Source organism: Apium graveolens, chromosome 10, assembly GCF_009905375.1.
Source record: "Apium graveolens cultivar Ventura chromosome 10, ASM990537v1, whole genome shotgun sequence".
NCBI lineage: Eukaryota > Viridiplantae > Streptophyta > Magnoliopsida > Apiales > Apiaceae > Apium > Apium graveolens.
Genome location: NC_133656.1, coordinates 182974910 through 182993780, shown reverse-complemented (window position 1 = coordinate 182993780; position 18871 = coordinate 182974910). Strand labels below are relative to the sequence as shown.

Genomic DNA, 18871 nt, shown 5'->3' with positions numbered 1-18871 from the left:
TACATAGACTATAACCGAAGGTACATAGACTATAACATAGGTATCAAAGTACCAAAAAGGAAGCCTTAAAATCTATGAATTAAAACTTGAAAAATGATAGTAGTCCCAAATTTGGTACAAAAAAGTTTATAAAATATGTTACATGTTGATTGGCTTTATCTTAATAGACCGCATTAAAACCGATGTCATCAAGAAAATATTTCATAATACACATTACATTTAAATGTTATTTAATAACATTTCCCGTCCAATTTGATCCCTCTGACATTATTCTTAAAACTAAGATTATTCCTGCTCATCTTGTAGGAGCATCAGACGTACTGACATCACTTTAACTTTGTGTCATTTTTGCTTATTCTTTGCGTGCATGTCTTACTGTATGTCCGTCCACCTTTGGTGACAAGCACCTATGTGTTTGTGCATATAATTTCCTCAGTTTACAGCAACTGAGACCAGAAAGAAAAAACAGAAACACGCATGGAAATGAAGCACCCTAGCCACCAACACTCACTCATCCTGAATGAGAACTACATTGCTAAGGAGCATGATGTCTGTAAAGCTTGCCTTGAAGAAATAATCTCATGTAGATTATTTATTTATAGTTGCAGCAACATCGGCACCGGAAGCACTAGTAGTAATAATTATTATTGTGATCGATTTTTACTCCACAAAACCTGTGCAGAATCACCGCACAGGATTGAAATCCCAGACTACCCAAATCAGTTCCTTGTCCTCTCTTTTCAACCAAGAATCTTGCCCGGAGTTAGCATTCCATGTGATGCATGTAGTATGTTCATGCCATGGACGTATAATTACAGCGATCCTCAAATCTGCATTTGCCTTAAATGTGCTATATTGTTGCTGCAAGTTGATTCCTTGGAGGATTGCAAATATGTGCATGCAGCTCATGGTCATCACCCTTTAATCTTAATCCAGCGTCCCACCTCATTCAAATGTGATATTTGCCGAGTGAAGAATAATTTTAAAGACATGTCCTATAAATGCACCAAATGTTTTTTTTGGATGCACAAGAGTTGTGCTGAAGCTCCTACCACTTTTCAATTTCACTTTCACCGTAAGCACCCTCTTATCCTCGCATTTTCTCTTCCAGAAGTTTATCAAAAATTTACACAGTATTGCAGGCTCTGCACTAGAACAATGACCAGATCAAACTGGCTTTACTATTGTCCCAAATGCAGATTCTTTGCCCATTTTCAATGTGCTAGATCATGTCCAATATCGAGGTAATACTTTGCTTAAACATTTCTATGTATCTGTGTTATTATATATCCACCTACATATCCGTCTTATCTTTTTTTCATTACATAGACACTAACTTTCAATGTTTATTGTATACTCAGCTCTAGCGAAGATGAAACGTATCCAAATTTGGTGCACCTCCCTGAAGTTGATGAATCATCGGTGAATCTATTAGTTCAGCATTTTGTCAAGGATTTAGGTACTCTAAACAACAAAATTTATAATAAAATCTTTAGCAAAACAGATGATATTAAACATTGGGCTCATGATGAACATCGTCTGAAACTCATTACAATTAATGAGTTAAATTATCAGAATGATGATGAAATGCTATTGTCATGCGATGGATGTGCTAAACCCATTCATCAAAGAGATTGTGATGAATTCTACGGTTGTGTTCCTTGTAAATACTATTTGCATAAATGCTGTGCAGAGCTTCCCGAAAAATTTGAGCACCACCTTTGGCCAGGTAAACAGCTATTTGCACAGAAGTGTAATGAAGCCTACAACTTTTTCTTTTGTTCGTTTTGTGGAGGTTCCGGCAATGGCATATTCTATACCACTGGTTCATATATTCAAATTCATATAAGATGCATGACACTACCCAAAAGCCTCAAACATGAAATTCACCCTCACCCACTGAATCACATAAACAGAACCCGTACTCTATGCAGCGCATGTGGAAATACAGAGTTTGGAAATGCAGATCTTGCATTTCTGCACGGCTGTGAAAAATGCCGTTTCTATATATGTGATGCATGCATAATGACCCCAACAACAATTAATCATAGGTGGGATTCTCACCCTCTCCACTTAATATATGAAGCTGGCATGGTCACGACAGATCACGAGTATGATTTCAACTGCGAGTATTGCTCTAATGACATAGACACCAACTGGTGGTTCTATCACTGCAGCGTTTGTGATCTTTCATTTCATCCTGATTGTTACAAAAGATCATGTTATCGTCACTATTCGGATTTCAAGTTTGGGGCTAGTGGAATATTTAGCGACAAACTCCATCCTCACAATCTAACCTTTGTTTTGAACAAAAAATTTCGTAATTGTAAAACATGTGGCGAAGAACAACTTGGTGAGCCTGTACTCCAATGTGCACCATGTAATACTATATTCTGTAGAAGGTGCACCTTTAAACTTACGGATACTAGGATTGCTGCCACACATATATGGACTCGCGTGCTGTGATTTTTGTACTTTGATATTGATTTTTTTGTAAAACTTTGTGTTAATAAATCATGGATTCCTTTAAATTGTGTTTCTTTTGTTATTCCTTTGGAGTAGGGTATGTTGAATCCTTATGCCAGGTTGTTTGTTCAAAAGACGTTTTAACATCCTATGCCCTGCTTGCGAGTGAGACATATACCAACATGCCCAGTGCCATGTCCCAGGAAGCATTTCAAATAGTAGTACTGAACAATTGATTATAATGTTACCAATTTAATCTTATTCATGAAATGACTCTGAAACCAATTCATCTGTTCCAAACAGAGGTCGTATACGAAACATCCCAAAAATTATTAAGTCCTACAGGAGCGCAACCAGATAGAACAGTCACTTGAAAATCGCAAGTAACAGTTTAGCAAATCTAAGACCTTTAGCATTTGACATGTAAACCAGGGGGACGGAGGAAAATAACTAAAAACATAAACATAACACATAGTAAGGAGCATAAGGACACCTAAATCATTATTTCTGCGAAGTGACAAAATTAGAGTGCTCATTCAAGTTACAATGAAGATAGACCATCTAAAACCAATGAAGTTAAACAGATAGAAGCCGTTAAACTTAAAGATAAATTTCGTAGATTGGTTATTTGAATGTTGATATAAATTTTGATAGAACTAATGCGTACTCAAGGCATCACATTCCAAAGTACTTGAAGTATAAGTTTACTACTAATTTGCAAAAGTCTGAACTGGCTGGGAAAAAAAAGAATATTCTGGATTATCATGTAAGAGGATCAGACACACTGGTATTACTTTAACTTTGTGTCTTTATTCTTTGTGTGTGTTATTAAATGTCTACCTTTGGTGACAAGCACCAATATGTTAGTACATATAATTCACTCAGTTTACAAGAGCCAAGGCGAAGAAAAAGGAGAAACAGATATAGAAATGAAGCACTTTGGCCACCAACACTCACTAATCCTGAATGAGAATTACATTGCTAAGGCGCGTGACACGTGTAATGGCTGCCTCGAAGAAATAGTCTCGTGTAAATCATTTATTTATAGTTGCAGCAGCATCAGCAACGGCAGCATTAGTACCAAAACTAGGGATCCTTTTGATGCTCTGATTAGATCCTTTATCGACGAAACTAATACTAGCGGTGCTGATACGGATTGTGATAAATTCTTACTCCACAAGACCTGTGCAGAATTACCGCAAAAGATTGAAAACCCAACAAGCCCAAACGCATTTCTTGTCCTCTTTTCTCAACTAGCAACTAAGGAAGCACACACTTTTTGTTACTGTAACGTATGTAGCGATGAGATGCCCTGGTTATATTGCAGTTCTGATTTTAAATTCCGTATTTGTGTCAAATGTGCTTTTCTGCAACTTCATTCCTTGGAGGATCGCCAGTTTGAGCATGCGGCTCATAGTAAACACCCATTAGCCTTAATCCTGCGTCCCTCCTCGTTCAAATGTGATGCTTGCAAAGTGAAGAAAGATCTTCAAGACATGTCGTATAAATGTAGCAAATGTCAGTTTTGGATTCACAAGAGCTGTGGGGATGCTCCTACCTCTTTCCAGTTTCCCTTTCATCAAAAGCACCCTCTTTTCCTCGCCTTTTCTCTTCCAAAAATCTATCATAAATTTACTCAGTACTGCAAACTCTGCAATCGAACAATAAGCCGATCCAATTGGCTTTACTATTGTCCCAAATGCAGATTTTTCGCACATTTTCAATGTACTAGATCAAGTCAAATACCGGACAGGTACTTTCCTAAGCATATTTAACTATCCATCTTTTTATTTATATTTTTGCAGTATTTATGTGACTACCGATATATTGATCTTATCTTTTCTTCATTATACCGAGTTACCGACACTAATCTTTTCTGTTTTATGGTATTTTTAGACTCAGGTATAGTGAGGATGGCAAGTATCCCAATTTGGTACACCTTCCCGCAGCTGATGAATCTTCGGTAGATGTATTAGTTCAGAAATTTATCAAGGCTATGAGTAATGAATACTACGATGACAAAATTATCGTGAGCACTATTAAGCATAGGGATCATCCTGAACACCGTCTAGAACTCATTACTATTAATGAGTTGAATGATAAGAAGGATGCTGCTGCTGCTGCTGATGATGATATACCATTGTCATGCGATGGATGTGTTAAGCCTATCGAAACAGATAGCAATCAATTCTATGGTTGTGTCCCTTGTAACCACTTTCTGCATAAATATTGTGCATTGTTGCCTAGAGGATTTAAGGAAGAGCTTTGGCAAACTAGATGGATATATAGAGAGAGGAGCAGTGAACCATGCAACTTATTCTTTTGTACTGCTTGTGGAGATCCCGGTAATGGTACATTCTTCACCGATCATAATCATATCAAACTTCATATTGGATGTGTGGCACTACCTAAAACGATCAAACACGAAGCTCACCCACACCCACTTGATCAAATTTATGCATATTACAAATGTCAATGCAAAGCATGTGGAGATGACCGTCGTTATATGCACGGGTGTAAAAGTTGTAGTGTTCATATATGTGATGGATGCATAATGTATGCAAGAACAGTTAATCACAGGTGGGATTCTCACCCTCTCCGATTAATATATGAAGCTGGCATGGTCATGACAGATCACGAGCATGAGTTCAACTGCGAGTATTGCTCTAATGACATAGACACAAACTGGTGGTTCTATCATTGCAGCGTTTGTGATCTTTCATTTCATCCTAAATGTTTAAGTAGATTATGCTATCGCCAATACTCAAATGTCAAGTTTGGGGCTAATATTTTTAGCAACAAACTTCATCCTCACAGTCTAACCTTTGTCTTGAACAAAAGGTTTCGTAGATGTAAAATATGTGGCAAAGAACAACTTAATGAGCCTGTCCTCGAATGTGCACCGTGTAATACCATACTCTGTACATCATGTAGCTTATCCCTTGTGTAACCACCCTTTTACCTGTAATTTGTTCGGCCATTAGTTAGTGTGTTAATAACATTATAAAAATTATGTTGAACCCATTAGTATTTTGAATAATGTACGCTATGTATTTATCAAAACAGCCTATACAAGATGTGATGCCATCTATGGTTACCGAGTCTCAGGAGACTGTGATATCTTTATCTTCCACATCATCAGTAGTTCTGTAGTAGTAGACATTTTGCTGAACTCATATTCATTTAAAACCTTAAAGGACTGTGACAGTAAAGCCCCGAAATCCAAATCATTCTAACCCTAAACTTGATATACCCTTTCAGTTTAAATTAATACCTTAATTTCTTCTTAATTCTGAGCAGAAATCAACACATATTTACTTGCTGTTTTCGACTGATAAAAATGAAATCTGTGATAGACTCCAAGGTTAACTGAGCACCATACGGTATTAGGAGTAAGATAAATTGCAACCATTCATGGCCAATTCAGAAATTCTGAATCCATATATACTTAGTTGAGGATCTAATCTAATGAACCCGTCTGATTTGTAATCACTCATTGAATGCCCCGCATTTGATAGAGGCTTAATGAAGTCTAGCTATTTTGTTATTGGAAACATGACTGTATTTTTATTACTTGTTACCCATCGATTTGTTATCTCATTTTCATGAAAAAGGGCAAAGCCTCCACAAGAAACCAATTCAGAAGGCCGTGCATAGTTACACAAGCAATTGTCATTATCAGTTAACAAAGGACTGCTCTCAATCTTGTGAAATACAATTTGCGATTAATACATATAAATTAAACAAGTGTGTGCGTGAGTAAACGAAATCAAACAGACAAAGAAAAGATATAAACAGAAAAGAAATACTCGAGTCCAGTTGAAACTGTCTGCTTAAAGCTATTGCGCCCCTCACCGTATGTGCGAGTCGATAGCCTACCGGGATAAAACGAGGTAGCGGTGGCATTACCGAATAACGAGCACCTTCAGCGAGTTTGAACGGGTACGAAACTATCACCGACCCAGAGAGAGAGGTAGGATTTGTGTTTAGGAGGATGGTTGTATGTTTTTGAGTAAGTTAACCCTAGACCCTATAACGAAAATATGTAGGCTTAAAGAAACGTGTGCACTACTTCTCTTATTACCGAATAATGAATATTTATTTAAGAGCCTAAGCGCGGTGGAAATTAGCAAAACTATTCCGTGATTATTCGGGCCAATTTTTTGCTACACGATTCGTGTCCGCACGTCACACACGCGGGCAAGCCCGAAGGCTTCGCAAGCCTCGGATTACTCCTCGAAATTCCACAATTTGCACCCATGCGCGCGCACGTAGGAGATGCAGCAGCACCTTAGTAATACTTTTAGACACTACTAAACTTTTATGCTATATAAAGCAAAGGAAACTCATTTTTCATTTCAACGTGGGATACAAGTTTATTTACAATATTTCCACCTTCAAGTAACCAACTTTAGATTATCACATCTCGTTCATCCCTTAACCATTTTGAGTGTTTCAAAGTGTCTCGGAAAACTCTCACGGAGGAGAACATACTCCAAGTGTCATCCAGTTAAGAACGTCTCAAAATGACTTGACAATGTGGGGTTCAATACTCACATTTTCCAACATATTTATCATTAGCGAGATAGTATCTTAATAAAATAGAATGAGAATTATATATTATTCCGCAAACACATGAAATTGTTTACCATATGTACTGTATTTTTCACTAATAAATAACATAGCATATCACAACACATTCAGACTATCTTTATAATCTATAATTGTTTACCGATTAATTATAACGAGTAACATACTTCTCGCATCAGTATCCTCCTATCTTACTCTCCATCACTTTCCGGAACAACAGCTAATGAAGTATTCATTAATTGATTGTCCAATAGCTCTACCTGAGAATGCAAACTCTTAAACAAAAACAATTGTTTCTTCACAGCATACAGTTCCTTCGAATGCTCGTCAATCTGGGATTGTAAATCTTTATGCATAACAAAATAGCCATGCACCGGATTCGACACCCTCATTCGGGCCTCCAATATTAATGTTGCAACAGTCTCGTGACGCTGGTGTTCTTGGACTGATTTAATAATCTTAACAAGGTTGTAGGTGCCATAAACTCTGTGACAAATAAGATACTCTTCACTCTTTGTTGCTGGAAAATACTCTGCTAGAAAACAGCTGTCGTTGCATCTTCTACGCAGGTACTTACATGCAGCACAAGCTGTATTAGCACCTGGTCCATTCATGTCTTTTGAAAAGTATTTTAAGTTTTGACAAGTATTGATCGAAGAATAATTAATATATGGGAATACAGACGATTAGAGCATGTGCTTTTATAACATTTTTAAAAAGAGAAATTATATATACTTTTGCCACAAATATGCTTTTAATAAAAGAAATTACTGCATTTGATATGCTAGTACATATGATAACATGGTAAATGATAAATCTAAAATAGCACAAACTGGTTTTTTGCTTAGTTTCCTATTTTTCTAATATAAATTTTCTTGAAAATTTCGTTGAGGCTTTCAATTGATTTTTGTAAAAGTAATTATAAAATCTATTTATTGGAGTTCATATTTTGGCATACAGCTCTGTCCTCAAATGTATTTAAAAAAGAAAATGTCAGGTACAAAATGAGTTACTAAAATAGTTATAAATGTCACATGTCACATGTTGGTTGGCTAAATATAAATGGATCCCTGCATTTATATTAATATGACCAACTGAATTTTTTCATTATATCACATCACCCAAGTCATGTCATTTTGTGACAATTTTTTGTAACTTTTTTTTTTACCTCTAACATTACTCTTTAAAAAATACACAATCTATAATTAAATAAACGCAGACAGAGAGGAAAAACAAGACATACGTAAATTCATGTGAAATTGGGGTTTTTCTTCTGGGATATTGCAGCCGCCACTCCCCCTCCGACGAAAAATCGACAAAACTGCCAAAAATAATTTAGAAATTATTTTTAGTATCATCTATTTTTTTTTGTCGGATAGTGTCATTTAATTGAATTTGAAAAAAAACTGTATCAAACCTGAACAGAAATTTTAAACAACCGTAGATCAGAATGTGGTTTTTATTTTAACCAACCAAGTACTAAGTGTGGCCTCAAAAATCTCGGCTTTATTACTCAGAATTGAAATGAGACTCAATGGGCCATAACGGTCCAGTACTACATTACCAACAATCATGCCGCCCACGTCTATTATTTATTATTTTTAATATAACCAATAAATCAATAAATAATATTTAAGTCGTTGCAACCTATTTTTTAAAAATTACTTACATTTTTAATAATGAAACTTTTTTACATGCAAATTTTATTAAATTTTAGTTTAATTTTTCATTTTTACATAATCATTTCATCCATCCGGGAAATGTTTTTAGAAAACATGATATCCAGCCTAGTAGAATTTGTAGGTACGTAGTACTAAAATTTATAAATATGAATTTTTAAAATTGTATATACTTACTCTTTGCATAATCTTTTCATCCATATATGTGGATTGGCGAAATGTTTTTCAAGAACATAATTTTGAAGGGAAGAGATATTTTTCCGACCAGCCCAGTTGAATCTTAGGATTTTTCATGATTACCCAAATTTTAAAAGTTTTTTGCAAAAATATTATTATTATTTAAAAATATTTGTAAAACTACGTTTTGCAATTTTGGAATCGGTTTATTTATGTTTGCAACTTGAATTTTAAAAAATATATATGAATGTACAAATTTGTAATAATTTTTGCAACATAATTTACAACATATAATGCAACCTGAAATACAATCTAAAACAATTGTACAATTCAAACTAAACAGTTGCCGAATCGAGCCGAACTCTTAAATTTTCATGTATCGGCTCATTAAAAATAAGTCAAATTCAAACTTTTATCAATCAAAAATTGTGTTCGTGTATTGACTCGTTAAGAAAATGTTATTCGAGAACATATTCACGATTTTCGAATTTTTACATGAGTTTATAAACTTTTAACGAACAACTCATTAATATTGTTCATGAACTTTTGATCGCAAAAGACTCAATTTATAAACTCGGTCTCACGATTATCGAATTTTTACATGAGTTTCACTTATTTCATTTTTCTAAATAAATAATAATATCACATAAAATTTTAAGAAACTTACAACCAAACAAATAAATTTGAATGTTAATATTTCTAATTCTGATTAAATTACGTTATTTCTATTCAATTTAATGATATAGACACGTTAATTAAATATATGAACACAAGTTAAATAAAATAGTTATATATTTACTATCTAGAAGCATGTATTATAATTTAAATTTTATCAATATAAAAAATTATAAATTTAATAAATAAATAATGAATTAAATAAATAGGTAAATTGATTTGTAGTTAAATATATACACGGTTTACGAAATACATGAACTAGAATTTTCAGGAACATTATTCACGAATTTACTCACAAACATGGTAATCGAATCCGTTGTCGAATTTTCAAGCCGAACTATATTGTGGTCAAATTCAGCTTATTTACAAATCAAAATTTAAAATTATGTTTATGTTCGATTCGTTTATAAGTCGAACCGAACTTGTGTCGAAATTTTTCCGGACTATTCATAGACGTATAGACGCATTTACCGCCCTATATTCGTAGATTCAGTGAAAAATGAAAATGCATGTGTTATATCACGCTCCTTCGTACAAACTAAAAATTGAGAACGACACTGTGGGTCAATGTGATATACCGCGAGCCAGTAATGCTTAGACAACAGTGAACATACAGTACTATGATACTTCCATTGATTGGGTAGGAGAATATTAAAAGATTCAATTTGAATAAAAAGGCAGGGGTCTCCCTGATAGAATTCTTCTTAATAGAAGATATTCAAAGATTTTATTCGCTTTGATTCGTTCCAACAATCAGGCTTTGGTCTAGTTGGTAAGATTCTTGATTACCTGTGGATAAACGCATGTTTTGATGTGCAATTTTGAAGAAATAAAGAACGCATATTTCAATATGATCATGAAATAAACTCAATGCGACCATGAAGTGCAAAATTGGGGAATGGAATTTACTTTGTGGAAGTATCAATCAAAAATTAATAAGATAATAAAAAATAATTGGGTTATTAATCGAAATTAGTTAATATATAAATATTTAATTATACATATATAATTATCATGTATTTATACAGATATATTTGAAATGTATGATATTATTAAGGTCTATAAAATTTTAAAGATCTAAATTTAGAGTTGAGATCAATTTGAAAGAAAAATTTAATAAATTTCATGACTTAATCATTTAAAATAATAATTATATATGCGAGAATGACGTATTTATTAATTTTCCTTCAATTTTTTACTTTTTCGAGTTTTTTTCGAACTGAAAATCCCACTTCTAATTGACTAATCTGATTTTTATTGATTTTTGATTAATGTTTAATAGAAGAAATTATAATTTGCTATGGCAGATAACTCTCTCGCACACATATCTGCTCGATCAGGGGGATCCAAAATTTATCTTAGAATATTTACTATTTATATAAGAATAATTATATAAGAAAGGGATGCGACTTAATTTGACGAAAAAAAGTATGTGACAATCTGTAGGATTATTTGTTTCTAGGATCAATTTAATCGAGCATTTTGATATATATTATTATTATTTTATTATCACTCTTGATCATACAAATACAAATACAGTAACATCAGAACGTTCAACGTTTTTTAATGCGACACTAGTAAAATATATGTATTTATCTAACTAGATTACTAAAATATAGAAGTTGTTATATAATAAAATAATATAAAAAACTAGAAGCGAGAAATGGAGAGAATATGGAGACTTATCTTGTTACTTTTCATGTATCAATAATGTACATGCACCTCTTTATATAGAAAATTGACATATGTTAGTGAAAAGTCAAATGTGGTAATTCTAAAAGCGGGAGAGTTAAAGAGTTTAGGTAATTAAAAGGTTAATAGGTATACAAGAAGCCATTCATGTAATAATTATCCATAACACTCCCCCTAAATGACTTATATCAACATCATGCCTCGTTAAAACTTTATTAGGAAAAATCCAGAGGAAAAAACTCTAATGAAGAAAAAAGAGTACATGAGTTGTACAAAAACACATCATTTAGATCTCCCCCTCATCACAATATGATTGCAAATATCTCGAAGTTTGCACATCCCGATCATGTGTACTCATTTCGCGAAAGGAGTTGTAGGAATGCCTTTACGAAGAAATCTGTTGGATTCCTTTAATCATCATTCCTTGCACGTGATGCTGCCTCGTTAAAAAAATTGCCTCCAACAATTAAATTCATAGCATAAGAAAATCTCCACTATAATTTATTCAACTTTTGATCCCATATTTCTTTTCGCCTGCAAAATTAGCTAGATTGAATAAAATTATCATTTTGTAACTTCAAGATTAACACGTCCTTAGAGCGAGCGATCCCTTAACAATGAACACTAACCGAAAACAGAGTCTTTTTTTAAATAATAAATTTATAATTATGTCAAAACATGTATAATAAATATGTTTTAGTTTACTTAGATACGGTACTTCAGGACCGAGAATTTCTTTCAAGTGTTCACAAAAGTTGGTGTACTATGGTGTATTTATAATCCTTCTGGGATCCACATATAACAATATATCATTCATCCAAGAGTAATTCTTCTTTCAATATACACACCAAGAAACACTTTATCACATAATATAGCATGAATTATTTTGATTTTGAGGTGCACTCAATTCAATGTCAACTAGAAACACATTTTAGTTTTCATATGCTCCGGCAAGAGACTTTAAGAGTTGTCCTTATATTTTGATATACATTTATCACATATATATATATATATATATATATGTCGGATTGCTGGTCCAAATCCCCTTTTCATTTGAGGAGGGTACTTTCTCGAAAATTTGTTGTACTGCTTCCGGCAGTTAAGATCTTTTCGGGATAATCATTGTCAAGTGGGTCATATATAGAATTTATATTAAATCACTCACATATTGTGAGATTATTTAATAATCAAATAATCGTATCCACCACAAGATACAATTCCTCTTCATAACCTATCCTAGGTCATCTACAATTATCTGAGCTTTACATTCATAAAATTTTGAAATTTCATTTTGTTTCACACAAATAACCTCTATATTCCACTGACTTGACACCTTTAGGTGTGTGAACTGCAGTTTCAAAAATAAAAATTTTCTATTTTGAAGAGAAAATGATTTGTAGGGCACACTATTTTACACAACTTCAGGTGTGGAAGGACTAACAGTCCAAATAAATTTTCTTTATAATTGTCTCAATTATATCTTTTATTCTTTGGCCAATTTTGTCAATATTTTCTAACAGATTCTGCTTCATGATCCTCATTATTACCAATAACCTCAAGTTTTATTAATATTATCAACATCGATTCGATTAATGGTTCCCCTATATTATGGACAAGACATAATACATCGAGATCTTAATATTTTTCATTACTTTTATTTTCTCTAATTTGTCATGTCTATAATCTCTTCCTGAGATTCTTCAAAAGTTATTGATTTCTCAATCTAGTCATCATCAATTATTACTCTTTTCACTTTTTTTTTCTTGTATAAGATATGGACCTGTTAGGCCCTTAATCAACTGTAGATGGGAGAGGGGTGAATACAATTAAAACAATCAATTCGACAAATCTTCAACATAATTAACAGTTTTTATATTAATAGATAAAAACTGATTACAAACGTACTCTCTCAGAAGGATGAACAAATATCCTTGAGAGCTGTTAGGTTATGTGAAAAATATAACAATGTTGCAATGCATATAGCATGAACCTAATCTGTACTTTATATAGAGCACAGTTACACAATGTATAGGGAATCATATTCTATTAATAACAAGGAAACCTATACAATGCTTATGAGATAAAGTCCTTCACCTCCTTGAGTTCCTGTTTCCTTTCCCTTATCAAAGATCAACTGATGTGACAAATACTGATTATATCATCCATTGACATCATCATCCGTTGATATTATTATCCGTCGATATCATCATCCGTTGATGTCATCATCATCTGTTGATATAAGTTCTGAAGTGAACTTCTGATAGTTTCTGCTTGATATCATCAATTGCTCCTAACAATCTCCCCCAACTTGTTCATTATGGAAATATGGACAAGTTTCAATTGATGATGTCAAAACTATCTAAATGCGGGAATCAAGTATGCATATTTAATCTTGCTTCAGTGAATATGAGACTTTACTCTTCTGTCTGAACTGCTTCTTTAACTTGAGCAAAGTCAGAGGTTAATTCCAGTTCTTCAGCTCAGAAAGCTCCATAACTCTTCCTTCTTTGGTGAGCTTGGTTGATTTCTTCTTCTTCACATTTTTTCTTCAGTATCATAAGCTTGAACTAATGTATAGATTGGATCTATCAGCATTTGAGATTTAGTTTCTTTAGATACTGTTTTCTTCTTTGCAACCACTTTGGCTTTAGACTTTGATAACTTTGACTTCTCTCCTATCTTCTCTTTTCCTTTAAACTTCTTGTCAGCAGTTACAGTAACTTGTGATTTGAAATCTTTTGCCTGACTGATTTCCCTTATAACTATACCTCTGGTTGGTATGTTAGAAGGATCATCTTCATAAAGTACTTGAGAAATAACATCAATATCGGCATTTTCTGTCTTCATATAATTCTTGAAGTCTTCCTCCATTTGCCTTAGCTGTTCAAGATCAACTCCAGGATTTTCTCTTGCAAATATTCATCTACTCACCTCATAATCAAATAATCGAATCTTTGGATCCTTGTAGAACAGAGTTGTCTTTCTTCCTTTAACTTTCAGAGTTTGAAGATATTGACTTGCTTCAGCACCAACTTCTATCTGCAGAATACCTTGGTTTTCATCAGCAACAATTGTGACTTGTGAAGATGTTTGCATTTTTGTAGTCACAGTCAAATCTTCTACTCTTTTTTCATTCCTCTTACTCTCTCCACCTTGTCTAGATTGAAATCTAGTGATTGCTTTCGATGAACCACTAACTCCAACTGACTCTTCACCTTTTCTCCTTTCAATTTCCTTCCGTCCCCCCTTATTACCTTCATCAGGATTTTCATCATCAGTATTTGTCAATGTCAGTTGTTTGCATTTAGATTTAACAATATTTCCCCCCTTTTGGCATCATCACCAAGCAGTAGAGAAAGAATCAGCTCCATTGAATTCTGTACTTCTATAAGTTAATCAAACATTTGAACTTGTTTAGCTTCCAATCTAGCTTGACTGGCTTCAATTGCAGTGTTAGATATATTTGATAATGTCATGGCTAATATGTTTTATGTTTAGATTTCAGATCTTATTTGAACAGAACAAATCAGTACTTAACTGATCAGTACTTATACTGGAAGTCAGAACTTAAGGGATATCAGTACTTATGTTATCAGGAGATAGATATCAGAACTTAAGTGCTGAAGGACGATCAGATAAGGACAGTAGCTGATTAAAGTTAAGAAGATCAAGATAAACATAAGAAGAGATATGCATGAAGAAGGAATTCCGTGAAGAATGGAATACTTGGAATAGAAGATATCTGATTGATATATTTTAGGAAGCAGAATTATATTCCATATCAATTAGCGAATATCTTGTAACTGTGTAGTATATAAACACAGAAATAGAGTTTACACTATATGTGTTATTATTATCGAGAATATTATTTAGTATAACTCTAGCAGCTCTCGTGATATTTTGTTCATCACTGAGAGATAACAGTTCCAGATTGTAACAGAGTTTATTGTTTAAATAAAGTTTGTTTTCTGTTACATAAGTTCTTGAAGTTTGATTTGATTGTGATAAACACTGTATTCACCCCCTCTACAGTGAAAGTGTGACCTAACAAGTGGTATCAGAGCTATCTGTTAACACACATACAGTTAAAGATCCAAACACAGTCATGTCTGACACAGAAACTCCAACTAAGCCTACCAAAACTGAGGAATCATCAAAGACATCAATTCAGAGTCGATATGAGACTATCAGAGTTCCCATATTGAGACCATCTGAATATCCCATATGGAAGGTAAGGATGACCATGTTTCTGGAAGCAACAGATCCAGAATACCTTGATAGAATCAGGGAAGGGCCTCACAAACCTACCAAGCTCGCTGTTGTAGTTCCAGGTGAAGCAGCAATGACCGTACCAAAGGAAAAGAATGATTACACTGCTGAAGATATAGCATCTATTGCTAAGGATGCCAAGGTACGTCACTTATTGCATAGTGCCATTGATAATGTAATGTCAAACAGGGTAATCAACTGCAAGACTGCTAAGGAGATATGGGATGCACTGGAGACAAGGTGTCAAGGAACTGAAACAGTTAAGAAGAACAGGAAGACAATACTCACTCAAGAGTATGAGCACTTTGACTCTAGGACTAATGAGTCATTGACTGATGTGTATGAAAGATTTGTCAAACTCTTGAATGACTTGTCATTGGTTAATAAGGAGTATGATCTTGAAGATACAAACCTCAAATTCCTGTTAGCTCTTCCTGAATGTTGGGATTTGAAGGCAACAACAATAAGAGACAACTACAATCTTGATGAAACAACTCTTGATGAAATCTATGGAATGCTCAAGACTCATGAACTTGAGATGGAACAAAGAAGCAAGAGAAAAGGAGGAAAGTCAAGGACAGTTGCTCTCAAGGTTGAAGAGGAATCCCCCAAACCACCTTCCTCAAAGAAAGATAAGGGTAAAGCTCTTATCATAAAATCTGATACTGAGTCATCAAGTTCTGAGAGTGATGATGACTCAGATTCTGAAAGCTTGCCTGAAACTGATGCTGATGAGGAGATGATGAAGCTGTGTGCTCTTATGGTGAAAGGAATCACAAAGATTGCATACAGGAAGTTCAGGAAGGGAAAGAAGTTTTCCAGGAAAGGCATAAGTTCTGATAAGAAGAATTTCAGAAGATCTGAAGGAAAAGGAGGAAAGTCTGACAGAGGAGATTATGCTAATGTTAAATGTTATAATTGTGGTGAGAAAGGCCACATATCTCCTGAGTGCAAGAAGACCAAGAATGACAAAGGCAAAGCTCTTGTCACAAAGCAGAAAAGCTGGACAGACACCTCAGACTCTGAAAGTGAGGAGAACTATGCATTGATGGCAAATGCTGAAAAATCAAGTTCTGAGAGCAGTTCTGAAACTGCTGAAACAAAGGTACCTCAGACTACTTATGCTTTTCATACTGATGATATTAATGAGTTGAGAAGATATCTTAAAACCATGTTTGTTAGTTATAGAGATCAAACTTTAACATGTGAAAGATTAACTTCTGAAAATCTTGCTTTTAAGAAAAGAAACAATTTCTTAGAAAAAGAGTTAGTCATGTTTCATCAAACTCAGAAGGATAGAGATGATGCTTTTTATGTTAGGGATGAAGTGCTAAAAATGAATGAATCTCTAAAAACTGAGTTAGAAAAGGAGAGAGAGATTATCAGAACTTGGACTAACTCTGGCAAAACAACTCAAAATTTGCTGAGCAGTGGAAACTGGAAAGAGGGCTTAGGTTATGAAGAAAATAATGAAAAAGGAACTGAAGAAATTAAGCCTGTTGATAAGCAAAAGCCGAAGTTAAAACCTGTTAAGTTTGTAACTGAAAAATCCAAAACTGAGAAATCAGAAGTTAAAAAGGAATTAGCTTCTGACAAACTAAAACAGGAAAAGACAGCTGAAGTTAACATAGGCTTAATGACAAAGAAGCAGCTTAAGCATAAGCTGAAAGATGTTAAGAATGCAAACAAGGTAAAATCACCTAGGAAAAACAGGAATGGAAAGGAAGGTGTGAATAAAAGCAATAACTATAAATCTATTCCTGATGCTCCTAGGAAAGCATGTTATAACTGTGGAAGTTCTAACCATCTGGCTTCTTTTTGCAGGAAGAATAAGAATATTAACTCCTTATCTACAAAGTCAGGAGTTAAGAGTCAGTCTGTTAGATACAAACCACAAAATCCTTGTTTTCATTGTGGTAGTTTATGGCATTCCATTTATACTTGTAAGGAATATCATAGTTTGTACTATGATTATTATCAAATAAAACCTTCTTTAAAGAAAGTTTCTGTTGTTCCTTCTAGTATAAGTTCTGATAAGAAAACTGTTAACATAAAATCTGATGTTAAATCCGCTGCAAATGTTAACAAACCTAAAAAGGCCAAAGGATCCAAGCAAGTCTGGGTCCTTAAAACTAATAATTAGTGGTCTTTTTGATTGCAGGGCAACAGGAAAAATATTTTAGTTCTGGACAGTGGATGTTCAGGACACATGACTGGAAATAAGGCCCTGCTATCAGACTTTGTGGAGAAAGCTGGCCCAAGTGTTTCTTATGGAGATGGCAACATTGGAAAAACTTTGGGATATGGCAATATCAATCTTGGGAATGTCATCATTAAAGATGTAGCTCTAGTCTCAGGACTTAAACACAACTTACTGAGTATAAGTCAAATCTGTGACAGAGGTTATCATGTTGATTTCTTTGCAGAACATTGTGAAATAGTTAGTAAATCTAAAGGAAAAATTGTTCTGAAGGGATTCAGGGGTGGTAACATTTATGAAGCTAAGCTTTCAACAAGTTCTGATGGTTCTGCAATCTGTTTAGTGAGTAGAGCCTCAACTGAAGAAAGCTGGAATTGGCACAAGAAACTCTCTCATTTAAACTTCAACAAGATAAATGAACTGATCAAGAAAGATCTTGTGAGAGGACTGCCAAAATCAGTGTTTGTTCCTGATGGTCTTTGTGACTCATGTCAGAAGGCTAAACAAAGAAAATCTTCGTTCAAGAGCAAGACTGAATCATCAATTCTTGAGCCTTATTATCTACTTCATGTTGATCTATTTGGTCCAGTGAATGTCATGTCTATTGCAAAGAAGAAATATGCGTTGGTCATAGTAGATGAGTTCACCAGATACACATGGGTGTATTTCTTGCACACAAAAAGTGAAACTGCATCTATCCTGATTGATCATGTCAAACATCTGGATAAATTGATCAAAGATTCTGTGAAAATTTTGAGGAGTGATAATGGCACTGAATTCAAGAATTTGATAATGGAAGAGTTCTGCAAAAATCATGGAATAAAGCAAGAATTTTCTGCTCCTGGAACTCCACAGCAAAATGGAGTTGTTGAAAGGAAGAATAGAACTCTAATTGAAGCTGCACGAACAATGCTTGAAGAAGCAAAGCTTCCAACCTATTTCTGGGCTGAAGCTGTGCAGACTGCTTGTTTTACTCAAAATGCAACACTCATTAACAAGCATGGAAAAACACCATATGAGATGGTGAAGAACAAGAAGCCAAATCTCAAATACTTTCATGTATTTGGATGTAAATGTTTTGTTCTCAAGACTCATCCTGAACAGCTATCCAAGTTTGATCTAA

The 18871-nt window shown here is 34.1% G+C and overlaps 3 protein-coding genes across 3 annotated transcripts; 2 read left to right on the top strand and 1 right to left on the bottom strand.

Annotated features, from left to right (window-relative positions):
- Positions 1-439: 439 nt before the first annotated feature.
- LOC141689397 (uncharacterized) lies at positions 440-2525 on the top strand. The gene is made up of 2 exons (XM_074493673.1): positions 440-1244; positions 1362-2525. Exons 1-2 carry the CDS (start codon positions 478-480, stop codon positions 2464-2466), a joined length of 1872 nt encoding a protein of 623 aa, XP_074349774.1. The 5' UTR covers positions 440-477; the 3' UTR covers positions 2467-2525.
- An 856-nt stretch (positions 2526-3381) lies between these two features.
- LOC141692880 (uncharacterized) lies at positions 3382-5562 on the top strand. The gene is made up of 2 exons (XM_074497831.1): positions 3382-4219; positions 4363-5562. The coding sequence occupies exons 1-2, from the start codon at positions 3396-3398 to the stop codon at positions 5414-5416; spliced, it is 1878 nt and encodes a 625-aa protein (XP_074353932.1). The 5' UTR covers positions 3382-3395; the 3' UTR covers positions 5417-5562.
- Positions 5563-7247: 1685 nt separating this feature from the next.
- Positions 7248-7670, bottom strand: LOC141691409 (LOB domain-containing protein 24-like). The gene has a single exon (XM_074496150.1). The coding sequence runs from the start codon at positions 7668-7670 to the stop codon at positions 7248-7250; it is 423 nt and encodes a 140-aa protein (XP_074352251.1).
- Positions 7671-18871: the final 11201 nt, after the last annotated feature.

What these genes read in the sequence shown, in the direction of transcription:
- LOC141689397 (XM_074493673.1), top strand. Translation starts at nt 478, where the DNA reads ATGGAAATGAAGCACCCTAGCCACCAACACTCACTCATCCTGAATGAG. An exon ending in AGATCATGTCCAATATCGAG is followed by an intron (nt 1,245 to 1,361) that starts GTAATACTTTGC and finishes TTGTATACTCAG; the next exon opens with CTCTAGCGAAGATGAAACGT.
- LOC141692880 (XM_074497831.1), top strand. Translation starts at nt 3,396, where the DNA reads ATGAAGCACTTTGGCCACCAACACTCACTAATCCTGAATGAGAATTAC. An exon ending in TCAAGTCAAATACCGGACAG is followed by an intron (nt 4,220 to 4,362) that starts GTACTTTCCTAA and finishes TGGTATTTTTAG; the next exon opens with ACTCAGGTATAGTGAGGATG.
- LOC141691409 (XM_074496150.1), bottom strand. Translation starts at nt 7,670, where the DNA reads ATGAATGGACCAGGTGCTAATACAGCTTGTGCTGCATGTAAGTACCTG.